This window comes from Sebastes fasciatus, chromosome 5 (genome assembly GCF_043250625.1).
Source record: "Sebastes fasciatus isolate fSebFas1 chromosome 5, fSebFas1.pri, whole genome shotgun sequence".
NCBI classification, from domain to species: domain Eukaryota; kingdom Metazoa; phylum Chordata; class Actinopteri; order Perciformes; family Sebastidae; genus Sebastes; species Sebastes fasciatus.
The window spans coordinates 10,240,705-10,267,385 of record NC_133799.1 but is presented as its reverse complement, the minus strand read 5'-3'; the positions used below and the strand labels follow the sequence as shown (position 1 = coordinate 10,267,385).

The window sequence follows — 26,681 nt, the reverse complement described above, 5'->3', positions numbered from 1 at the left end:
CTGTACGGTAAATATGAAGCTTCAGCCAGCAGCTGGTTAGCTTAGCTTCGCATAACGAGTGTGAACAGGGGGAGACGGCAAGAGGTTTTATTACAGTGAGTGGATTTTGTTTATCTTTGGAAAGAATATTTCCCAAAATGACAAAATATTTATTTGAAGGGTTAGTTCACCCAAATTACAAGAATAACAAATCTCTAGCCATGCAGATGTTTTTTTGGTTTTATCTGCCCAGGTTTTGAGATATCAGTCTCTGAGATTTCTACCACCATCCCCAATTTTTATAGGGACTATTTTTTCGGTAGAAAGTAGTTCCAGTGAAAACAGAGTTTTGTTTATGGGCAGTCAAAGTGCTGCGGAAGTTTTTTTTTATTTTAATTTTTCAATGCTTTGAGTGCCACAAACACAAAACTATCTGCAGAGCAAGATGTCACTTGAAGTACAGTAAGTGACAAAGTACAATTTGTTTGTAATTTGTATGAACTGACCCATTAGGTGTTACAAGTCCCCCTTTGATAACTTCATGGTCAAAAAACATGCCTTGAAAACAACAAGCCTTTTTTATAACACAACTGAGACCACAGGTTTATCTGAATGAAGTTCTATCTGGGTAACAAAAACATCTGGATAAACCAGCAACATGAGTCGTGGGAGCCCTGATATCTGCCCTGCCAAAATAATCTGAACATGCCACACTGTGCTCAAAGTCAGACAAACACATGCACACACACACTGTGACTTTGATGCCATCCTTCTGTCCTATTTGTTATCAACTGTTGACTAAACCAAACTTAAAAATTAACTAAAGTGAAACCCTGTTTGGACATTATGAAAGAATCATCCGACTGTGCCCACCAAAAGGGAACAGCGAGCACTCCAACACAACCAGCACAGTCCGGTTACCTGTCTGTCTTTATCTCTGTGTACCTACACTTTGTTGACACCGCTAGCTCTCCCTTACTGGATCGGAGAGGAACAAAACACAGAAAAAGTGTTAAAAGGTATGGCTATACAAGAGGTAAAATATAAACAAAACTGAACTGGATTTAGTCTAGATGGGTATGAAAGAGGTTTCAAATATTATCTTTACAATAAATGATGACTTATGAACCATGTTGACTCCGGTTCATTCATCAGGAGTGGCAGTTGCTGATGCAGTATTTATGTGCAGTGGATGCATGCCTTGCTACTCTCCTGAGGCTAAAGTCTCAACCAATTATCACCTAAAACAAACAGAAATTATCCTCCTTTAAGAGGCAACGTGTTATTTAATTTTTCAGACATGATTCACTGATGACACGATTTACGTTATTAGCTGTCAACAGAGGAAATGAAGGCAGGAAGCAGACAAAACCACTGCTCCTTATGCTGATCTCCTTTATATCCCTGCACACAAGCACAATAACAAGAGCGTAATATGAACAAATGCACACAGAGACAGACATTCTCCTCTTCTGTCTGTCTAACCATCTACTCACACATACAGTTGGCAAACTCCATAATTCACACCGAAACACACAACACCCCCTCGGCCTCTTCCAACACACATCATGCTCTCTCTCACACTACCTGTGAATAGTGTCACCGCTATAGCGTCAGATGCCCTTGCACTTAGCCCAAAGACATGCACACTTGAGGCGTGAGCAACAATGCCTCGGAGGGTCGGGTATGTGCGTGTGAGAGGCGTGAAGAGGCGGCTGAAAATATCCCATAATGATTGTGAAATGTTAGGTTGAAGCTTCGGGGGCCGAGGGCCTAAGGTTAAGCCTGGAATGTCTTTAATTATAGTCCAGGCGTCCTGCGCTCTGAGTTGGGGGGAAGTGGGCAGAATGGAGATGTCACTGAGGGTGTAAACAGAGGCTTGAACTTAACGGTTTGTCAAGGTTATTACAGGTCATTATTATATAGGTACTAGCTGGGTGACATCAGCTGCAGACAGGAGTGCAGAACAAGTGCAGGCTACTACTGATGATTAAAAACTATTCTACAGAGCACTTGACCTCATCTCCCTCCTTTTGAAACTCCACTTGTACTTCACCAGACTACCAGCAATTATGGGATTCACAAATGCTGACTTATTCAGTTGCTGTTTCCCTCTCTGTGTGTTTCTGTGGAGGGTGCTCCACTTCAGCAGTTTACACAAAAGTGTTTCAACGTGGGAGTCGGAGGATGTGTTTAAATTTAAAAGGCCAGTCCAGACACAGGGTCAGTTCTTCAGACATCAGTAAACAGATCTAGCTAAAGCTGCAGGTTCCAGGGAAGAGTGCTGAGGATTTGAATCGCTCCGGGATAAAGTCTGTCCAAATTGGTGCTAGGAGGAACACATGCATGTGAATTTTGAAAAATGTGTGCTTTCTTTCAATGAAGATGCAGTAAACAGGCTTAGTTTTGGATTGATGACCTATTTAAATGGATTTTCAAACAGTCTCATCACCTCAAGGGTTTATAAAAATGTTAATAACCAACAGAGGAACACAACAGGCAAACCGACAACTACTGCAGTAATACGATTATATCCTATAATAGCAGTAATGGATCTTCGTCGTGTTGCCATAAAGTATCTTAATCTGTGAAAACAGACACTTTCTGAAGCCAGCCTGATACCTCAGCACACAGCATTTTATATCCATTTATTAAACCTTGATTCAGTCCTGGTACCAGGTGCTCCTTTTTAATGTAGCTTCTATTGGCGTATTGTGTTTTATGTCAATGTGTTTTAAAGTGTCCTGTCTGGATGTGATATGATGTGATTTAATGCTGTAATAGCAGTTTTTGCACGTGCAAACCAAAGATAAATTTCTGCTTTTTGTATGCAAAAAGCAGACAATAAAGTATTTTCTATTGTATTCTATTCACAGGGTCTTATCTTTTCAACTTGTGTGTTGGCAGTGGTCAATTTTGTGCTCAATGTTTTGTTTAATTTTCCACAGTAGCTGAGACTTTAACTGCACCACAGCAGCCACTGAATGGCTCACACATTGATTAGAGACGCGGTGAGCACATGATATTAAAGAATTGAAACGCTTAAGGTTGAGAAATATCAAATTAGTAGCTGTGACCGATACAAATTTCCTCCCCGCCTGCAGCTCTTTCCCATCCTTCGCGACTCTCTCCTGAATAATCTTTGGGTCCCTTCATATCTCACGACGAGCAGACAGCTGCAGCTGGCAGAGAACAGCTGTGCAGGCAGACAGATGACCTGTGTGTGAGCGAAGCTGGTACTGGGTCTCTGTCCTTGGTCGGTGATTTATCTTAAGACGGGGCGCCACGCCTCAAAAGTTCGGTTTACACTGGGGCTTACTGGCTGGGCTGTGATTGGCTCAGTCTACCATGATGAAGCACTCAGTGGAGAGTTTCATCTCAGAGGAGCCAACAGATGGTTGAGCCGATGGCTATCAGCTGTACTTGTGCCACTGGTGAAAAAACCTCAAGGATCAAAGCAGCCCAGCCCTTTAACAGCCCTTTGTAGAGCTGAACCGCAGAGCTGGCACTGACTGTACAAGACCCTCGAGCAGGCAGGGCAAGAGGCCGGTATATACAGACCATAGACTATAGATGGATGATGTGTCTCCACTTCCTCCCACTGTACAAAAATGAAGCTGGATAGCCTACGGGAGCTGCTATTTTGAGATTTTGACGTTATTTAGAGCCAGAGTCTGCGCGCAGTAGTGATCGGGAGGCTGGAGTCGCGGTATCGAAGCCCCGCCCACACACCCGCCCGAGCCAATCACGAGCTGAACACGGCCACAGCTTGTTAGCGTGAATCAATCACAAATTCAACAATGACTCACCAGGCCAGAGCTGCAGCAAGTAGTGGAGGACTTCGATGTGTTTCTTGAAGTGCAGCGCGCTGGCCAGCTCCTCGGAGTCGATGAAGACTCTGTTGGTGTGGCAGGACGCATCCTGACGCTGGCTGAGCAGCACGGGGCCGAAACACACCGCCAGGTTCTGACACGTCATCTTGTTCACTTCCTGGCAGGACGCTACCAACTTCAGGTGGTCGAGAAGCTTCTGCAGTGTCATCTGATGACACACATACACACACGGACAAATAAGACATGTTATTATTATGATTAGTAGTTGTAGTAGTACCATTGGCAGCAGCAGCAGCAGAGCTACACTGCAAAGTCTACTTCATCAAGCTATTTGTAGCAATAAAATGTTATATTTCATGTTGGAAATGAAGAAAGATTTCACTTTTAACAAACAAAGCAGATATATCAGTACCAGCATGCCGTATATATGTCAGCCGATAAGTAACAAGACATTGCAGTACTGAAAAAATATGTTAGAAACAGTGTCACCATTACACAGTTTATTCTCGGTCAAAATTGGATCCTCATTAAAAATACTTGTCAATGATATTTTTGTGTGTTTATATCATTATAGGATTCTTAAACTCTAAAATATTGACATTGGTATCTGCCTTAAAAAGATTTTATTGTGTGTAATATCTGATTAATCTGAAAATAGTTATATGACAGTGAAAAGCTGTAGGAGAAAATGATACCGGCTTGTATACTGTGTGCCACCACTAATATCCCCCGATGTAAAAGCCTACGTAATAGAAACTAAACAGTAGTGATCATCATGACCATCATTATCTTTGCCACAATTATCCCTCTCACAACCACCTCTGTGACAATACTCTAGCACTGCGATGACTGTGAGAGGTACGGTTTGTCTTCCTCACCCGCTCCACGTCTGGCAGGTTGTCCAACAGGCCGACAGTGTGTTCCGTGTCTGCCTGGTCGTTCTCGCAGCCCGCCGCTCCTATCCGCAGAGGCCTGGTGGCCATGGACTCCAACACCGCCTCGTACAGCTGCTTGGTGATCAGAGGCCAGGGCAGCTCTCGCAGGTAGTCCTTCAGCACTCCTGAGAAGTTGGAGAGAAAGAGGATTAAGCGTGAGGAAAAACTGCTGCAGCCAAGATAATGAATGGATAATAAATAATAAATGAGTTCTTTGCAGCAGAGCTGAGGGTCATTCAGTTTTCCCACACACGCAGCTTTTATACCTGACAAATCACTGACAATATATCTTTATGAAGTGCTGTCATTTAGAAACAAAAGGCTTTTATTTTGCCTCTCTTTTACACCGATGAACCCAGTACACTCTCTTGGCTGCAAATTGAGGTTCCTGTGGCGTCTACCGAGATGCTCGATTGGAGTCGGATGGGACTCGGCAGCCAAAAAGTGTCAGGGGTGTGGGGGCTAGTGGTGTCTGTGACGGTGCGTTCACACCTGTGACTTCAGCCTCCCCTGTAGTTCAGACAAAAGCTGCAGGAAAACATGAAACCCACGCTGTCTGTCTCCACTAAGCCCCTAAAATATCGCTGGCATGTCTTTTCATCAAAGGCAAAGGAGGAGGGAGAAAAAAAAGAATAAATACGGGAATAAGAAAGGATCTTGGCAGTGTGACAGCTCTTTGTGGTGAGTGTCTGCTCGCTGCATGAAGCTGTATCAGTTTTCACAGACGGCTAGGGGCCGTCTGTGTAATTAGCAATATTGGTTATGCTCCAAAGTAATACACACAAATGTCTACAAAGAGTAACACTACGGACCTTTTCAAACTTGACAATATAAATATTCTAAATGGGCCCTTTGTATTTTCCTGTTGCAATGTTTGTTAATGCAGTAGCTGACAGGGAGCAAACTTGGACCAAAGTTGTTGCCATAGCAACAGAATGGCAATGAAAAGGTCTATATAATATGTTTTTAGAAGACTTATGGGAAACTGTCACTACAATGTTAAAATGACCAGCAATTAAAGCACAATGGTGATCCAACCAATTAGAAATGCAATCGACATACTTAACCAATACTTTTCTGTTGTCCCAAAGGCAACTTTAAAGGAACAGTGTGTAACATTTCAGGGGATCTATTAGCAGAAATAGAATATAATATTCATAACTATGTTTTCATCAGTGTATAATCACCTGAAAATAAGAATTGTTGCATTGTCGTTAGTTTAGAATGAGCCCTTCATATCTACATAGGGAGCAGGTCCTCTACACGGAGTCCGCCATGGTTCTACAGTAGCCCAGAACGGACAAACCAATCACTGACTCTAGTGAGACTTTCATGTTTTTACGTTACCTGAAGGCCATTGTAGCTTTCTGACTGCGGTAACGTGTGCCGCAGAGTGTAAAACCACCGTCGGCCACTGTGGTACCGACTTCCAAAAGTAGTGTTATTATGTTACTGCAGTCTTGGGAAGGGAGGGGTGAGCGGAGGGGTACTCAGTTGGTTGCAATCTGCAAACACTGTACCTTTAACCTTTGCCATTTATGCCAGAAAGTGAGCTACAAACGGAGTGACACCTGTGAGCTAGTGAAAGCAGATAACTAGTGTTGTGCTGCTGCAATCAAATGTTAAACACTTAACTCAACATATATCAATAAACCCACACTGAATCCATACATGCACACTGCACCATATAGCCAACGCATCCCTTGCAGTTTTGTTCTGCAATGCTGCTGCTGCTGCAGACTCTTGCTGCTGATGCTTGAACAACATCTCATAAGCAAGCTCACCTGCCTTCAGTCCAGTCATGTCGCTTCAAGATGGCTTTGTTGAGGAAAAGTCATACTGCTATGGCTGCTGGTGTTCCACAACGTTGTGTTTTTGTCACTTATCTCATCAGCTGTTAGCCTCAAACATGCACAGAATAAGAGATTTCCTGTCCCTTGCTTTCCACACCTTTGGACCGTGACGACCCAGATTGCTGCTTTTCTACAACAAGCACTTGTGCCAACACGTTTTGTCATATAATGTCTTGGCACTGTTCAGGTTTTGTGTATTTGACACGATCAGTGTGCTGTGATGCTGCAGAGACTGTTTCACTGCTCTCCTGCAGAGGCTCATTTCTGATTCTTCCTTTTGTTTCTGTGCAATATTTGCTTCGCTCAATTGTGGATTAAGTCTGGCACAAACATTATGATGCATCCACGCTGTTGATTTATGCCATGGTGAAATATGAATATTTAGATTTTAGTGCAATGCGTGTTCTGAGCTGAGTAGCTTTTGTGTCGTAGATTGTTGCATTGTTTTGGTGGTTTTCTTATTGGCTCACTACAAACTGGGATCTTTGTATGATATATATCCATGTCAAGCACCGTCCAGTTTGTAGGGATTCCCAAAGTAGTGAGTGACACAACCCCTTGATCTTATGCAACTGATTCTGATTAGGATGCTGTAAATAGGAGCTCCTACTTTACCACGTCTACATCGCCGGTTACACCCGAGGTGTTTTACCTCTTGCCTTCTATTTACAGTAAACTACAACAAGATTCACTGTAAATCTGCTGACATCCCTTTAGGCCCAGTAAGGACAACGGAGGGCACAATTTAACACGCTCATTTTTAATCCCAGTAAGTCCCCACTCTGCTCTTTAAGGGAGGCTTAAAGTTTAGCAGTCTATTCCTAACTGGCATTGTGGGTCCATCACACATTAATCTAATAAAGTGGACAGAAGAATGTTTTAAAATGAAACTTTGAATTAGGTTTTTTAGGTGATGACACTTAAATTTCCTTTCTGACTGCTGCATGGGCATAAGAGCTTTTGAATATCGTATTATAGAGTGAGAGAAGGATCTAAATTCAGTTCAGTGTTTAGTCTCAGATTAGCATCAGGTTCAGTATCTGCACTGCGACATTCAACACAAACAAACACTCATCGGGGGAATAATCCACTCTAAACTTTAAGTGTTACATTTACTGATAAAACCCCTCTTCAATCATAATGCAACAACATATTTTACAATAAATTCAACAGGTATAAATAATAGAAATAATCGTGAATGGATGAATCGTCATCACTTATTTCTTTTGAGGTGTCAAAAGGTAGTTCAGACTACTTCACTTGTATTTAAGTATATTTCCACAGAAGTCAAAATAGATCATAGCTGGGATCATTTAATGTGACTTGAAACAGTTTTTGAAGATCATGAACTCGGTCGCAGGTTATCAGGGGTCTTATTAGGACTTTTAGTGAAATTTCTGCTGGATGGATTGCCATGAAACTGGGACAGATATCCATGGTCTCTAGTAGCCTAACCCTGTCAGATGGTTTGTTACACAGAACCATCTAAGAAACCGTCATTAGAAACTGTTTGGAAAAGGGCAGGCACTTCCAAAAAATACTAGGCAGATGATTAGATGAACTATCTCTCAATCAAACTCTTGCCGAAGCCAGTCGGGAGAAGGGCGAAAACATCTTTTTCATCGAGAAAACCCTTCGGTAGCGTTCTTTGCTCTTCTTTCAATGAAGAAATTCTTTCCAGTTCTGATATAACTGATGCTACTGCAGCATCTAATCTCTTCAGGAGCCGTCATTGTTGTTTAAAACCAACAGTTGCCTCTCCGTGTCACCTCACACACCTAAGGAACTTTTGATGATTATTCAAAGCTGTGAATCTGCCTCTATACAAACATAGTAAATACTTGAAAAAAGGTAAATAATAAATAATGTACTGTTTGTGCCAGCTACCATCTTAACAGAAAAAAAACAGCAACTTTGTTCCGCAACTCTTTCCTCTGAACTCGACATTCAACACGTCCTGACACACACACACACACACACACACACACACACACACACACACACATACACACATAGAGATACAGAGAGAGAGATATTGTGCATTCCTGAGGCAGGCAGTAGTGGCTCTGAGGAAAAACAACTCATACCCAAACAAGCACACTAGCGGCGCTCCACGTCCGCCCTCCCATCTCAGGTAAACCAACACAGTGACAGCTAGAAGTCAGCAGGGTCAGATTTTAACATGGCTTCAGGCAAACATGCACTTAAAACTTCATAAAATCGTATTGAACGTGTCCCCTGCGCGCTCTGAGCCAGCGAATAGCTGATCTGTGGCGACGTGTTTCCATGTTTGTTTTTTATTCACATCAGTTATCATTTCTCTTCATCGGGTTCGGTATGAAACAATCTGCTACGAGCAGAATACGATAAGGACACACAAACACAAGATACATGCTCTCTCCTTAACGCTCATCTAGACACGCTGATTTCCAAATCAGATTACACAGAAATGCTTTGTGAACATCCTCCGGCTTCCCGTTGTCAATCTTTACTGAGACTCAACTGAGATAATAATAATCTGCTTGTTTTCATCGCAGGAAAAACACAGACTGCCTTGAAGCAAAAACGAGCCGTGTGTTTTCACCCTTATCTCTGCAAAGCAAGGCGTTTTTTTTTGTCGAGCGAGTGGGCAAAACAAAATGCAGAGAGTTGCCACTTGATTAGTTATTTATTTGTGCCTAAAATGGAAACTCACGCATGGTGGACCCTCTGACCTTCGCTGTGCTGTGAGGCGGATCATCTAGACACAACAACAGCACGACTGTTTTTACGTTAGCGCTGCTTCATGAAACAAAACGTCCTCTTCATATGCCTCGCATGCAATATATGACTGACTACGTGTTTAGGCTCTTTCCATTTCAATGACTTTAAAAAATACACCATGTCAGTAAAACCTTGTGCACATGTGCTTGTGTTTGTCTGAAGTGAGGGGAATACAGCCCTTCAGGTAAATCATTAGCCTGCTATGAGTCAGTGCTAGTGTTTACTTTAGTGTCTTAGCCCCTAGCACACATATACACACACACAAGGGCTCAGGGGTGAACAGGTGTGTTTCCCCTGCAGGTGCTTCACTTTCCTTCACAGCCAAGCTGACAACAAGCACACGCTGAGTGTCTGCTCTCTCACGTTTAAACTGTTTGTTGTTTGGCTCAGAGATAAGCCCTACATATACATATATCTCCACCCACACGTATGGCTGATTAACACCAAACCGTTAAAATGAGTCCTGCAGTGAAAAGGCAGCTCAGCGATGAAGACAAATGAACCTTCAAAACATGCAATTAAAGCTACAGATGATAGCAGCCTAAAACTATTTAGATGTAAATGTTTTTTTTGTCTTCTAATCAATTCAGACGTTCAATGTTCCAAATGTGCCACCAAACACTACAAGGCACACAATGCACTGGGGCACGGCTCTACCTTTGACCTCTTGTTCAAACAAAGCGGAAGGTCACTCCTCTTGTCAGTGCTGCAGTCAACGCCTCGCCCCGGAGAACAAATGGGGGTTTGTTCTCCGTCTTGCCCCCTCCCTGCTGTCCTGCACGCCCCCACAGCACTAGGGGGGGCCAGAGGAGATGTGTGTGCGTGTCGCTGCCTCGTCCTGTGGCACGGTAAAGCTTTACACTTTTTCTGTATTCCCCCAAAACCCCAAATGAGCAAACCCCATTGCTAAATCTGGAAACAGTGGTGCTCTCATGCTACATGTGGAATCATCAGAAATACGTCTTTATGATTCCCGGCCTTGCAGTTTAAGATATTTTCTGACACCCACACAGGCCTGCAGCTCTTTGTAAAGCGGTTGCCTGCTTCCCCGGCCGGCCCAGGGTTCAGCTAATCCCCCATGCGTGAGCCAAATACCATCTGTGTTTGTTCGGCAACAAAGGGGGCACTTGTTAATGACTTTCCATGTCTTCACTGGTGTACTGCCGAGGGTGGGGTAGGGGGGCAAAGTAGGGAAGTAGGCTATGGAAAACACGAGTCAGGCATGGCAAATTAAAAGACCAGGATCAATAACTGTGCTGAGCTGTCAACCAGCCGGGCTTGGGACACACTGCTTTCATTTTCTGAGGACAGAAGTTTCCCATCATTGGATCACTTCAGAAGCTTTGTTTCCACACAACACAGGTTGAGCTGAGGGCTTAATCATTAGTTAAGGTCGCTACAGTCAGTCTCCTCTAAAACTAAACTTTTTACACACTGATTCATTGTGTATTTTGATTTATCCAACCAGGGTAATCTGTAAGGAGGTAGGTGAAGTCTAAAAGTTTCATTTTGAGGTTACACTCTGCTTATGTTAAGTCTCACTTGGCACTGCTGATGTCATAAACTAAGCTGCCAAACAGCCCATAAGATTTTACTGACTGACCTCCATTACCACTCCAGACTACTGAGTGAAGCCTCTCTTACCGGGTAGAAAAACATCATCTGATATTTTGAATAACTGAACTATTTAAACTATTTAAACAACACAAAGGGCTACTGAGACTGTCTAAACTGTCTAAAAGCACAAAAGTCCTGCGCCAATTAAGCTTCTTCTCCTGCAGTATTAATAAGGGAAACATGGGAATACTGAGTTTAAAATGAAGTGACTGAAATCAAGATGAACTTTAAATATCTATCTAATGAAATAGTTCAACATTTTGGGAAATACTGACGAGTGAGTTGGATGGGAAATCAATACCACTCTCATATAGTAAGTATGAAGCTACCGCCATCAGCCGGTTTTCTTATCTTAACATAAAGACTGGAAATGAGGAAACAGCTAGCCTAGCTCTGACAAAAGGTGAAAAAAATGCACCTACCAGCATCTCTTAAGCTCGCTAATTAACACGTTATATCTTTTTTGTTTAATCCTGTTCAAAAAATGAAAGTAAAAAAAGACAAGTTGTGGTTTTACGAGTGGTTATGTGCTGGACTCACGATGATGAGTTTAGATGCTTGCTCTAATTCCTCTAGCTCGCTTATCGGATTAAAGGGATAGTGTGTAGGATTTGGCGGTATCTGGTGGTGTGGTTGCAGATTACAGCCAACTGAGTACCCCTCCGCTCACTCCTCCCTTTCAAACACTGCGTTAACGTGAGCCGCCGAGTACAAAACCGTGGTAACGCCGTTCACCTCGCTCAGAGGTCATCCTTACCATAATAACACTACTTTAGGAGCAACGGAAGTCAGACGGCGCTAGCTCGGTTTTGCATTCTGTGGTTCACGATAACGCCGTTTCACAAACGTGTCTGAGAACTACGGTGGCCTTCGGGTAACGTAAAAACATGAAAGTCTCTCGCTAGAGCCGGTGTTTGGTTATTTGATAGATACAGTGTAAATTAAAGTAGTTAGGAAAAAGTAACAACACTTTCTTACAGTACATATTTAAAACAAAGTCGAGTGAATTGACCCAGGACCCTGGAGTTGATGGAGGTTATGAATCCTTTTGGTCCACCTCCACATCACCCAACATACTGGAGCTGCTCTACAGCAACACACACTCTTTCTATGACCGCCTTCTAAACACATGTCACACATGAACAGATTAACCGCAAGAGCAGAAGGAGTATTTACTGAACACAAACTGCTGAAGATAATATGGTTTGTCCTGATTTCCAACAGCATGTTGCTCGTGTTGATAACACCTCTCTGGTTCTTTTGAGTGAATTGTGATTTGAAACAACGGAGGGCCGCGCACCGAGCATGTTTTGCAAGCTTTGGATTGAACTCTGATCTCTGGGTAATCCCTTTCACTACCTCCGCGTTTAAATTAGCCGTGTGACACGCCAGCCCTCTTAGCTCATCCGTTTGCTGTTCGCTCATTAGCCTCTGGTCTGACTCCGCACCGCAGACACTGCATTTTAATCCAAATCTCAGCCTTTTTAATTTTAAAGATGTAGACACTATAACATGAGGGAACATTTCATCTCAGTTATAAATTCAAATTAGAAGGCATGAGGAGATTACGTTTCAAAAAACTGGCAAGAGAAAGTAAAATAAGGTCTATCAACGGGCACATTTTGACCAAATGTTTCATGAAAGTATGTTTTAAGACTAAACCCATGATTATATCCCAGATGCACATTTTTTGCAGCACACACCATAACCCCTCATCTGCCTCCCTTCCCCCCTCTCTCTCTCTCTCCCTCTCTGTCCTCTTCCACTCACTCAGGCCCATCTGCAACAGCAACTCGCTTGGTGGAGCAAATTTAGGCAGCGAGCAAAAACCAACAATCCGCGCTGGTGCTGGCCCTTTTTTTCTAACCCGCTCAACTGTTAACTGTGTTCTTTGCCCTGCCATGCAAACGCATGTGGATCAAAGCAGGCATGATAGGACGACGCCTATACGGGGCCTCTTCCCAAAACCAACAGCAGCTCCTACAATGCCCAGGGGTTTCCATGGTCTTCCTCTTTTTGTGGGAGAAACAAAAAAATCATGACCAAGTAATTTTTCTACAACTTCGCCCTCCCCCCACCTCATCTGTCGCACTGCTGCAATCATTACTCAATCCAATGACACGGCTGTTTTTGTAAGCTGATGATGTGCTGCAACTCACTGTTTCCATTTTTTTATTTCACAGCGTCAGAGCGGAAGCAAGCTGCAACTCACAGGAATCTGAGTGACATTTAAATTACTGGCTTTAAATAATACATAAATAGACATAAAAGTTGTGGCAGTGCTTGTGGGGCAATAAAACAACTTTCACACTAACTCTGCCATCATAAGTAACCTGACTGAGTACGTTGTATAAAACATGTCCTATAAGGGATAATACAGAGCATGTCTCAACCACAAACCTGAAGGAGAAAGAATGACCTGAATGTACAGCACGGTCTGATTCGCGTGTGTGTGGGCCCTTCCCTCAGGCACCGGTCGACACTGTTAGCTGACTGCTGGAATGCTTTTACTACAAACAGCAGACTCACACACACGTACGCATGTGCTGACCTATCTGCAGAGGACACACCAGTTCAGACACGTTTACTGGGGCAACGACTGGATCAATACTGAATCCAGGCTCCATCTGAGTCACGTCCTCTTTGTTTTATTATTAATGTAGATGTGCAATAAAGCCTTGAACTCTTAATTAAGTTACTCAGTCAGTGAGTTTTAAAGTGTCCCTAGTTTCTAATCTGTTTTAATTGTTTTATTATTACAAGTTTTATAGTCTTATATAAAGCAATTTGGAACTTTTGCCAAAAAAGTGCTGTATAATTTAAGTTTCATTACTGCCATAATAAACAGCAAAAGTATGAAATAGATTACACAATGCTCTTCTGACAGATGTATGACATTGAGGTTTAAAAGTGATTGATATAATTCAATATACTACATATTTTTGACACATAACTTGTGACTTTTTTTCCTCGAAACATTTAAAAAATGTTTCAATTGTCTAAAATGTTTCAGTGAACTTCTTCTTCCTCTTCTGCTTCATGACAGAACTGATTAAGTAATTAATTGATAAGGCAATTTCAGAAAATTAAGTCGTTTTTCAAGCAAAAATGCCAAATATTCACTGGTTCCAGCTTCTCAAATGTGAGGATTTGCTGCTTTTAATGTTTTTACAGGATAAAACAAGCGATTAGATGATGTTAATTTGGGCTCTGGGAAATTGTGATGGGCCTTTCACTAGTTTCTGACATTTTATGGACCAAACGATTCATCTAGAAAATAATCTGTGGAATAGCTGCTAATGGAAATAGATTTTTATCTGGGATCACCTCTTCTGTCGGCTTCATGGGGAGCGTACCTGATGTTTTGTATACTCAGTGTAATATCTTAATGAAGTACGGGTAAGACCAGAGGGACGCCAACGCTCTTTGGAAAAGCCATCTAGTTAAATAACCAATTCCTAATTATACTGAGTGTGTGTGGTGATCCCCGTGCTTTTGTTCTCTGGTACCAGCGATCGATTTACCTGTGATGACGTTAACGTCAGGATACGTGTTTTCACACAGCTCCACGGCGTAGCTGTCTCTCTCAAACGCCTCCCGTAGCTCCTTCTTCACGGCCGCAGACCCACACAGACGGTAGAGACCCACCACCTGGATACACACATAGACACACAAGTAGGTCAAATAAACAGAACATTCGACAGAGACGGAGACAGTTTTACCACCCCGTCGATCAAGTCGGCACTCAAACAATGTGCTGGACAGAAGCCAAAACTACTTTCACAGAAAATCCACGCCTCTCAAAACTTTTGTCTGGTTTATCTCAACGTAAAGGCAGATTACAGGAACCACTGACAACCTTTTATATATTGTATATTTAGCTCTATCGGGGCTCACTGTTTGATGGGACACAGGAGGCCCAGTTTTTACTATTTATTTACATACATAGGCTACCTTATCTTCTACTTTTCATCTACTTACTATTGTAATCTTATTTCTCCATATCTTAATTCTGCTACTTTTGTCTACTCTGCATATACTGCGCCTATTGAATGTATGTACATCTTGAAAAAGCTGATCCCTCCTCTGCCTCCTCTGTTGCTCTTCATCCCTTTATTTTTTACATTTGTTGTTTTTTCTCCAACTCAAGGGTTTAAGGGTAGATGGAGTTATAGCTTATGTTTTACAGATTGTAAAGCCCTGACACAAACTTGGGCTCAACAAATAAAACCGACTCGACTTGATTGACCACCAGCTGCATCTTCTCAACAGAGACTGACTGAAGACAGACTGTTGTAGCATGTTTCTTTTAAACATTTAAAACTGAACTATTTGTCTGACAAGCTAAAATGTAGAGTAACAAAGAGAGTAGGTGGAAATGAGCATAATGACTCAGTAATGTCGGTTAGTCTACAAACAATATGTTGCTAACATTAGCCAAAATGAGCTAGTGGTAATACCAGACCACCTTTAGTGGCAAAAGATTAAGGGTAGCTACAAAAGCAAAAGTATATTTTAGAAGAATATTGTGTTTCACTTGAAATCAAGACGCTTTGACCAGTTACATGATAGCCTAATGGTTCTATTTAAGTGCTAAAAGCTGACAATAACACAAGTATTAAAGGAACAGTGTGTAGGGTTTCGGGGGATCTGTTAGCATAAATAGAATATAATATTCATAACCATGTTTTCATTAGTGTATAATCAGCTGAAACTAGAATCGTTGTTGCTCCACCATGTTTCTACAATAGCCCAGAACAGACAAACCAAACACTGGCTCTAGAGAGAGCCTTTTGTGTTTTTATGTTGCCTGAAGGCCACCGTAGTTCTCCGACACGCTTGTGAAACTGCGGTAACGTGAGCCGTGGTACCGCCAGTACCGCCAGCTGACTTCCGTTGCTCCTAAAGTAGTGTTATTATGATAAGGATGGCCTCTGAGCGAGGCGAACGGCGTTACCGCGGTTTTGCACTCAGCTGAGTGGTACTCAGTTGGTTGCAATCTGCAACCACACCACTAGATGCCGCCCAAAACCTACACACTGTACCTTTAAAAAGAGTGTTAATGTATTGTCTTTTGTCTTGCAATAAAAAAAATTAAAAAAAGAGTCTTCCAGTCAGCAAAGCGACTCAGTATTGTCAGTTACACAGCAACGTTAGTTAACATTAGCCACAGTAAACTACTAGTCAAGTAAGGCTGTAGCGCTAAAATTCCTTGGTAGATTGAAATGAGCAACAGTGTGTTTTGTTGCTTATGAATTCAACTTTTCAATTGTAAGAGGAGGATTTGGTTATTTCTTCTTTCAAATGATATATAGTATAATTTGATAACACTGCTGTGCATCATTTCCAACACATCTGTGAGCTTCATCGCTTGGATTATTTGAAAGTGAATAAAAGAAAAGAATGCGAGCTGTGTTTTGCCAAACTACACTCAGAGGTGTGATAAATACATCACATCTTTATGACTGTCTGGATAAACACTGGGCTCCACTAAAAGCCCAGCTGACAGCTCAGCATTAAAAATGGAAGCACTGCGCAGTAAACCATTAATGTTTCTTTATCTAAGCCTCCAACGGTGTGACCTAAAGGAACTCTTAACAATTTCCTGCAGACGCTGACATTTGATAGTTGAAACTTGGCACCAGTGGTCTCCTTGTTATGTTGGGATTAGGCCTGGCTACAGACATACCATAATTTCTCCTACATGTGTCTGTCTGGTATGTGGCATAGCAGACCAACTGGTGTGGTTGCCCCGGTAACGTGTTAAGTCAGTGGGCTGTGAATGGCGGGTCGGGTCCAGTTCCTCACAAACACACACACCCACACACACGCTGCTGGCCTTTCCGGGCTCCAGCGTAGGAGCACTACAATGTCTCCCCACCAGACCAACTATTTGTGAGCGCTCCTCGTCGAGTCGAGCAGCGTTTTCTAAACCTCACACGAGAGGGAGAGAGGAGCACAGATTAGGCAGGGATTTGCCTTTGTGTGAGAGTAAACAGAAGTCACTGGGCACAATGAACAACAAGTCCATTCAAAAAGTCTCTCTCTTTGGAGGGGAGCCGAGTGCAGGCGTGGAACAGCTGTTAGCAAAAAAGAGGGCTTGCACTTATGCACTGCGGCTGCCGGGCAACACAACAGGCAGCACCAGCCAAGATCTATATGCAGAATGAGGCAGACACAATGACCACAAAACCAAATGAGTTCCCCCGACAGGAATGTGGATGCTCAGTGACTCTACAACCAGTGATGGGATCAGTTGTTTTTTTTGGTCTGGGATTAGCTTAAAGACTTTATAGAGACATCAAAGGAAAGAAAGAAAAGTGCATTTGACCGCATTAATGCTCTTGAGTGTTCGACAAGTCAGTACACCAAGTTGTTGACTTCCTCTAAACATGACTCACCGATCTAATCGACACTAGCAGGGAAATAATGTCCTGTTCTCACCTTCATGACAGAACGCATTCCTGGCATGATTCCATGACTCCCCACATATTTAGTGCTGTCAACAAATATTATAAATTTGTAGTAGTAGTAAAATAGTAATAGAAAAAAAAAAATCAGATATTCATATTTTAAAATTAATATTCAATTGTAAAAAAAAAAGAGCAGCACTACCGCGGCTGTCTGCCTCGCACACACTGAAAGCACGAGTCACACAATGTCACTTTCATGAACTGAAAATGAAATACGTAACGTTAGGTCAAGCTGAATGAGGAATAATTCAACAACTGTAATGATGGCAGAGAACTCGGCCGCAGAAAGAGACACCGTGTCATAACAGCAAGCGTTATGTTACGTCATGTAAACAAACCAGCTGTGCGCTCAAGATCAGATTGGAGATCAGATTTAACCACTTAAAAGATGAGTAGTACTGGCAATCTTCCGAGGTTTGTACTTTTTAAAAAAGAAAACGCACGTTTTTGTTGTGATATTTACTGGAAATTCTTTTCAGACTATCTCCCGGCGATCTCCCTCCAGCCAGCTGCCACCTTATGTAGGTGTAAGACAAATACAGCATATCGGCAATAGGCGCTGGTGGGCCCAGACGCAATTCTGTCTTTCAGAGATTGTAGCAAGATCAGTCTTAAAGCTATAGAGTGAAGATACTGGTGTCGTATGAATCTAGAAAACCTAAGAAATTCATTGGTACCAACCATGTCATGTTAGCATGTCGGGAAAAATAACAAACATCACTCCAAAGTTAAGCTAAATTTTGGCGAGGAAAAACTGGCATGGCCATTTTCAAAGGGGTCCCTTGACCTCTGACCTCAATATATGTGAATGAAAACTCTGAGATGAGCAGAGTGAGTTGACAAATTGCATAATTTGCAGTTGAAAAAAGGTAATTAACTGCAATATATCTTATCGCAATACTCAGCACATACAATTGTATTGTGACATTGTATCGTTGGGCCTCTGGTGATTCCCACCTCTATTGTCAAGGCGATTTTTGTCAGGTCACTGTTTTTTCCCCTCACACTGCTGAACAAAAAGGAAAAAAACTCTCCTCTTGTATGACTATCTAGTAAGCCAGTGCGGGAATTAAAGGGGAGTCACAATTTAATAACGTTTTAAACCTTTTAACGATGCTTTAGCACCGCTGAACTGTACTTTATGAGATTTTTATAATTTACCTAATAGACTATGAAATTACAACCCTATCTAAGAAAAGTTATTAAGGGATCCATTATTGAGAGCCAAGCGTCCCTCGTGCTTATGATCATTAAGTCTTGAACTGCAAAATAATTGATTAATAATTTACTGATGTAGCCTGTGAGAAAACAGAAGAAATCCTTCTTTCTACCAGTCTCTCGTCTGTGCCAGATGCTACATATAGCCCAAATACTACTGCAGTCCTGGCATGTTTGAAAAGAGCCATTACAGATTATTTACGTAACAGAGACGTGTTTGAAAGCCTAAAAAAGCAACTCCTTTAACAAACAGATGAAGCCAGCAAGGTTACAGATTCAACGTCTGAGAAGGGCTTTAGTCTGGAAGTCACATCTGCGTAGAGTCAAAACTTAAACCTTTATCAACACAATGCTACGAAGTCTAAAATGGTGCATCTGTACAGCCATTCATAACATGTCACAACATCTGTGTGCATCTTTTACTGTCATGTACTGTATGGCAGTATGTGGGTTACTGGGATGGATCCTTTTTAAAAAGTGTCTCTTGAGTGCTCACAAACATAACTCCAGTCTCTGACTACAGACATTATGTGCAGTCTTTTAAAAACACCCACAATCATCCAGCGTCTTAAAAGCTCGGAGAAGCCCTCAGGACACTCATTTCTAAGAGACTCTGAAAAAGAGTCTCCATCAAACATCCACATAATCATTTGTAAAGGCACACCGCTGCACGCCTGGCCGTGCGTGCTTCACTGACACAACCTGCGAATTCCTCTGGGATCTGGTGTCAACCCCGTCCTAACCCCCGTCTGCCTACAACCTGGGGGAGCCCTTATACTTGATCTCAGACTGATACTGACAGTGCCAGAGAGTGAAAAACAGAGCCAGAGGGAGAAAACTGTGGCAAACAAGGAGACAGAAACAGGCGGGAATCGCTATATGGCAACACAAAGCAGAGTGAATTACATAAACACAAGAAATCTGAGCTAACAGGCTGAAAACTATTGGTTAAGTGAGAAGGTGAGTGAAAAGGACAGTCAGGTGAGTTTGTACTTCCATAACAGGTATGTTTCCTTTTCTTCAATTGGAATTTTAATGGTCTTTCATTACATTTATGCTAAATCTCAAGGGGAAATGTGGCTAAACCTAAACAATTAAACTAACAAATACAGGTACTCATACTTTTTTTTGCAGGAGGCCTGAAAGATCCTCATTGTGGGGCTCAAAAGCTTTGTTTCTAACGCAAGAACTTTCCCCTGGAACTAGGGGTCTTTAGACCTTGATGGAAACGCAGACAACAATGGGCCAAAGGAACCTTTTTAGTTCCATGACAAGTAGTCCCGGGACTAAATTTACCAGGAACATCTTGGTGGAAACGGGGCTAAAGAGACAACACTGCACTTAAGAGTCTCATGTAGTGTTGAAATGATTAGTCGATTCAGTAATTTATTGCTTAACAGAAAATAATCAACAATTTTGATCATGGATTCATCATTTATGAACCAAAAATGCCGATCATTCTCTGGTTCCAGCTTCTCAGATGTGAGAATTTGCTTCTTTTCTCCAACTTATGTTATTGGAAACGTAATATATTTGTGTTTTGAACTCTTCCTTGGATAAAACAGGCTAATTGAAGAGGTCACATTGGGCTCTGGGGACAGATGATGGACATTTTTTTGAGATTTTGGAGATTAATTTAATAATTGAAAAAAAATTAACATATTAATAAAAAAATGTTTGTTGAACTCTTGGCTGGACAAAACAAGACATTTGAAGATGTCACATTGGGCTTTGGAAAACTGTGATTTTCACTATTTTCTGACATTTTATAGATTTAAAGGTTTGGTCAACTAAATAAATAATCAAATAAATAATCAACATAATAATGGATGATGAAAACAATCACTAGTTGGTACCCTAGTCTAACGCACTACCAACTATGATAGACAGGCTCATTATCTACTAACAAAAAATAAATGGTAACACTTCATTTTACAGGTCTGCAAATCTCATGGTAATTAGGTGATAATTAGCAAGTAACCTATTTGAAATTTCTTTGGAATTACTGCCAAATTATCCCAATATTTACCTCAAAATGTACTTTATTATAAACATTATTTAATAATTAGATTCCACTATTTCCCAATAGCTGGTCATTTATTTAATACATTTCCAGCAAAAGAATACAAAGTTAATTGATATGCTTTATTTTCATGTCAATAGATAATAATTAGCAAATAACTTATTTGAAATGTCTTTAAAAAACTCCCTAAATCATTACATTAGCTACCAGGTTATATATGTGTAGACAATAAGTCACACAATGGCGAGATTTGTGCCTGATCAGAAGTGTCTTCTATTAGTTTTGGTTTTCCACCTCCGATGAAGAGCAGCGCACAGCAACTTCTCAAGCCTAAGGGCCCTATATTTAATCATGATATGCTATTTTAGCATAAAATTATTAAATAATGTTTATAATTAAGTAATTTTTGATACGTTTTTAGGTAAATATTGGGGTAATTTGGCAGAAATTCCAAAGACATTTCAAATAGGTTACTTGCTAATTATCACCTAATTACCATGAAATTTGCAGACCTGTAAAATGAAGTGTTGCCAAATGAAATGTAATGAGAAACTTTTAATTTGACATCAGTGAATAAAATCATTTTCTACCTTTGAAACCAAACAAGTGACTATCAGGTTTGCTGTTACTACTCCAGCTACAAGCCCGGTATGCTGCACAAGTGGTCAGAGGCGGGGTCTGATTTGACAGACAGGCTCCTTGGAGAGGCCTAATGTTTGTCTGTTGGCCCCAGGCACCCGCTGCCCCTGGCATGCCCCCCTAGAGTGATCAGTCAGGAACAGTGGCCAGACACTTTTACTGCCGCTGTCTCAGCTCTAATTAGGAGAAACGCCGCCGCCTCTCTCTGGGCTTCAAAGAGCACATGAGATGTGAAGGGGAGTGGGGACAAAACAAGAGATGATCACATGATCCAGGGAAACACTCCACCATCAACACCACCACCACCACCACCACCACCACCAGTCAGTCTCTTAACTCGGAGTCTTTCTCCTCTCTGAATAAAAGAGCCAGCCGCCCCAGGAAGGCTCAGACATCATGGAGTGTGATACATCTCCTCTGTCCTTTCTGCTCATGCCAGTCATCCAGCATTAGAATTGGCTGCAGGGCGAGCACCCGTCTCTCACAGCACACTGAGCTAAAAGGAGGCTGAATGAATGTGGGATTATTTCTCTCCCCATTCTCTCACACATCTCATACAAAAATGCATTATATAATTATATCCTACCATCCGTCTTTTCAAACGAATCCCCAGCTGTTTTCAAATGACCGAATAGGATTTGAATGGCTTCCACCTACTTGTACTGTGTATATATGTGTCTGAAATTATTATTAAATGAATCGATCGAGAGAAAAGTAATCTGCAACTATTTCTCATATAATCAATTAATCATTTCAAATGTTTTTTTCAAGTAAATACCAACCATTCTTTACTTCTAGCTTTGCAAATGTGAAGATTTGCTCCTTTTCTCTGTTTTATTTCATTGTAAATTTACTATCATTGCGTTTTGGACTGCTGGTCAGATAAAACAAGACAATTAAAGATGTCACTTTGAGCTCTGGGAGTTTCAATAATTAATTTTAGGAATGAGAACAATCAACAGATTAAATGATAATGAAAATAATCATTATTTTTCATTCTAATTGTTGAAATCATTGATCAATTCACTAGTAAATAATCAACAACAATTTTGACAACTAATTAATCATTTATAAAGCAAAAATTCAAAATATTCCCTGTTTGCAGCTTCTAAAATGGGTTTGTTGCTTTTCTGTTTTCTATTATTTCAAACTGGATATGGTCGGGGTTAGGCTGTTACTCAGAAGAAAACAAGCAATCTAGAGACATTACCTTGGGCTCTGGAAATTGTGATGAACATTTGTCACTATTTTCTGACATTTTGTAGTCTAAACTATTAATCGATTAATTAAAACTAGAACAGACGGATTCATGAACAAGGTATATAAAAGCCGCAGCATGACCATCAGAAACATACTGCAGCTTGTCATAGTGTCACCTGCTAGACTCTTTTTCTCAAAGCCAAACTCTTTGAACCACACTCAGACTCACCTGGCAGCCTCTCTTTTCGATCTCATTGATGCACTTGCTTATGAGCAGCGGCACCATCAGTCCCGCGTTCTCCTTCTCCACCACCCGCCACGCCTCCACACCAAACACCTGAGGCTCCCTGTCTCCATCTGGCCCGCCGTCCAACGAGTTCTGCCACTGCTCCATCAGGCTCAGCTTGACGTAGATCAGGCCCCTCGGCTCCAGCTTCACCGCCAGCTGGTGGCTACGCGTCACCCGGAAGAGCGCGGGCAGCACCACCGTGCCGTGGCAGCAGACGCGGTTGCGTCTCGGCATGGGCTCCCAGCTGAACACCACCAGCTTGAGGTGCTGGGCGTTCTCCAGCTCGATGTTGAAGGTGTGGTCCATGTCTAGGAAGGTAGTTCGGCATGTGAGGAGAGCGGTTCGTGCTTTGTTAACCGAGTCTACTTGGATGGCGCAATAGACGTCTCGAGAGTCGATGCGCGGAGGTTTGAGGTCCTCGGCGCCGTAAAAGTGCAAGCTCATCAGTCCGGAGATGTACTGGCTGCACTTGGGCTGTTCTGTGAAGCTGTAATGGCGGAAAGCATCAATGTCCAGCTCTGTGCCATTTAGTTTAGAGCCTCCTCCCTCCGTCTCCTTGCTTTTCCCTCCCTTCCCCTCTGCGGAGCCGTGCTTCCCAGATTTGGCCACCAGCTCAGGCGAGTCCCCATCACTGAGGTAACCACCTTTACTGGCGGACTTCGAGCCGCCGTTACTTTTCTTCTTGCTGAAGCTGTGCTGCGTGGACACACTGCTGTCCAGGTGGTAGCGTGAGATCACGTTACGGCTCGCCTGTCCACCCCCAGACGCAGCTAACCTGGGAGGGCCCGAGGAATGGGGGACGACCTCCGACCCGCTCACGTTGTTTCGGGGAGAATGGGCTCTGGGCTCTAAATGACTGCTTCCGGTGCCGTTGTTGCTGTTACTGCTACTCGGGGTCCCCTTGACGCTGAGTTTCCGGCTAAGCTCCGGAAGCTTCTTCATCTTCATGGAGATCTTCCTCACGGTGCGCGGGGACTTGATCTTGTCTGGGAAGGACCAGTTGAGGGAGCTGCTCTTCTTGGCCGGGTTCGGGCTGGAAGGAGGGGAGCTGACGGCGTTGGGCAGGTCAGCACCATCTACAGAGGAAATAACACGGCAAGAGAGAAAGCAGATTAAAAGGAGAGCTTGACGCAGACTTATTTTTCTTTGGTTGACAAAGTTTTGACATTTTACAGACAAATTCTTTGGCAGGATAAAATATTTAGAGAGATTTTTTTGGGATTATTCGCAGGAACAAATGGGCACCACCAGTCACAAGTTTTTAAAGTCACTGTAATCACTGGTTTCACTAAACAAGCCACCTCACTGCCATGATTACAAGTAACTGTTCAGATGTCCAGCGAAGACAGACAGGAAAGAAAAGACTAAAACCAAAGGCAAAGTGTGCAGGAGCCATAATTTACCGTCTCTCCGAAAAAGCACTACACCTTCATGGCACATCATCAAGTGATTAGGTTTACATGCAACCCAGTAATCCACTGACAGAGACACATTGAGCAGGCAACGCTTCATAAACACTTGAGCACTATATAATACAGTTACAGTCTATATATGTAAACCTAGACAGCGATTTAGATAATTAACAGTTTAAAAATCAAAAATCAAATTGTTCACAAAGAGTTTCCATGAGGCCCCTTTACTTTATAAGTGGGCTTCATTCAATCAAACACCAGGTAAATTGAAGTGGAATGTCTTTAGCTGCAGCTCCAGGAAAAACAGTGGTCTCCAAGCTGGGAAATGTCTGTCTAGAGACGCCGACTGCTCCAGGGCCGAGCTAGAGTTACTCACTCATTATTCATGTTGAAAAATATCCATTTGGATTGGACCATGTAGGCCGTTCTCGCCTAACTAGATGTCTACAACGTGAAATGTCAGGGTCTAGAGTTCTACGCAGGAGTGACAGCCATTGTTTAGTCTACAGGACTGAGCTGTGGCAGGTCGCTTACCCAACAAGAGCCTTTCTGTGGCTGGGCTATTAATCTTACAATGTTTAAAACTGCTGTAATTAGTATTTTTATATTAACAATGAATTAATCACTATGTGTAATGTGAAAGGTGTCACTCATATACCCACAGAGAATTACTGTATCAGAGTCTGCATTTCCCCTCTCAGCTCCAAAGAGCCTTTTAGTGTCTTACAGCTCATTGTTTTGGTTTTAAGGCCCGCAATGTTACTGTTTTGGTTTACTGTCACTGCTCTTGGCCACAGCCAGCTGATTAGACTGTTGTCAGGCTACTAAAAAGGCATTATAAGTTGCCATAAGCTGTTGCCCCCGCGACCCGATCCCGGATAAGCGGTTGAAGATGGATGGAAGTTGCCATAAGCACCGTAAATGTCGGTCAATAGGGGCCTACTACACCCAATATTAGGTTTTTATCATCTATTCACATGGTAGATTACCAAAAAAAGGTATAAAAGAAGTTTCACTTTCACTTTTTTTAAGCCAAAATCCAAAGTTTTTTTGTTGCCTAAACCTAAAGAACTTAATGTTTCATTCAATTTTACGTGTTAGAATGTGTTGCTTCTAAGTTTCGCTTTCACTTTTACAACGTAGTAGGAGTAGTAGGCCCGTAATGACCCACATCTATGGTGCTTATAGCTAACGCCTATTTAATGGCCTGACAACAGTTGAATTGGGTGCCACAGCAGGCAGCTGGTTTCAGCAAAAAAAGCTGTATAAACCCACTGTACACTACCTGCTCTTCAGCAAACAGCAGACAGACACAGTTAGCGACTAACTGGTGAACATAGTGGGTCATCTAGCAGCTAAAGAGACAGATATTTCGCTCAGGAGTTGGTGGAGACCAAAAACAGAGCTAAAAGGAGAGTGAATATTGGACACTAAATTCATCTGGGTGGTCTTGATATTTTCTTTTGTACACTGTGCCTCCATCCATTCATATGTGCTGACTGTAACTGTCATAACGACAACAAATAACGACGTACCAATGTACCTTGTACTCTGTTACTGCCTAAGAGCCCCATCACCATCGCTGCTCTTTCAGTCATTTTACACATTCAAATAATCTATCTGGCAAGAGAAAGAGTTGGCACGGAGCCATTTGAGATATTAAAGTGCAATTTGTCATATTATGGGCATCCTGCTATTTGTCCAACGGGAAGCTTGAGCCAGTCTCAAACAGAAAACTTTCTACAATCAGCGCTCTTATTATAAGATTTCCTCCATGGCTAACTTGTCTTTTTTACACTTTAGAGGGACTACCTCGCTGCATGGGTCCATTGGAGGCTGGACCACATGACTCTGCAGGGAGAGCTTACCTTCTGTAGGCCTAGTTAGAAGTGCTTTTAGACCTGGCCTAGATAGTAAAGAAGACACTAAGTCTAGGGGCTGATGATCATTTAATCCATGATTTTGGATTTCTCATTTCAAATATAAATTATTCTGTTGTTTTTATCAGCTAATTACTTTCTCTGAATAAACATCAGAAACAAAAGAGTGATTCTGTAAGAGACAAAGAGAGAAAAACAGAGAGCGAGAGATACACAGTTGAAAGAGAAGAGAGAGAGAGAGCATGACCCTGCCAACATCACCAGCTCTATTTTCAGAGGGGACCTGCTGTGCTATTCTGGGGCGAGGGCCCACAAGTGAAATGGGGGAGGCAGAGGAGGTGCAACAGGATGGAGAGAAGAGTAAGATGGGGGGCAGGAGCAGGGCAGGGTGTAGCCGGCAGATGGGGGACAAAGGCGCCCCTTGTCCAGGCACTCAGAGGTCTGGATGGTCTACTGGAAGGCTGGCAAGCTGGCTGGTGAATGTACAAAATGAACACGGCTGTTCCCTCACATTCCTCACCAAACCATGTTTAGCCTCCTTTCCCCCCTGGCTGAGTAGCCTTCCTT

General features: G+C 42.3%; 1 protein-coding gene across 3 annotated transcripts in view; it reads right to left on the bottom strand.

Annotated features, from left to right (window-relative positions):
- Nucleotides 1-26,681, bottom strand: part of syde2 (synapse defective 1, Rho GTPase, homolog 2 (C. elegans)) — a 51,955-nt gene that overhangs the window by 4,604 nt on the left and 20,670 nt on the right. For all 3 annotated transcript variants that reach the window (XR_012593883.1, XR_012593884.1, XM_074634994.1), the window contains exons 4-7: nt 22,763-23,898; nt 14,505-14,631; nt 4,691-4,872; nt 3,789-4,020 (exon numbers count right to left, since the gene is read on the bottom strand). Coding sequence is in view for 1 of the 3 variants with exons in the window: in XM_074634994.1 (XP_074491095.1) it covers nt 3,789-4,020; nt 4,691-4,872; nt 14,505-14,631; nt 22,763-23,898 (1,677 nt within the window). In the remaining 2 variants the exon portion in view is untranslated. The remainder of the gene's footprint in view (nt 1-3,788; nt 4,021-4,690; nt 4,873-14,504; nt 14,632-22,762; nt 23,899-26,681) is intronic.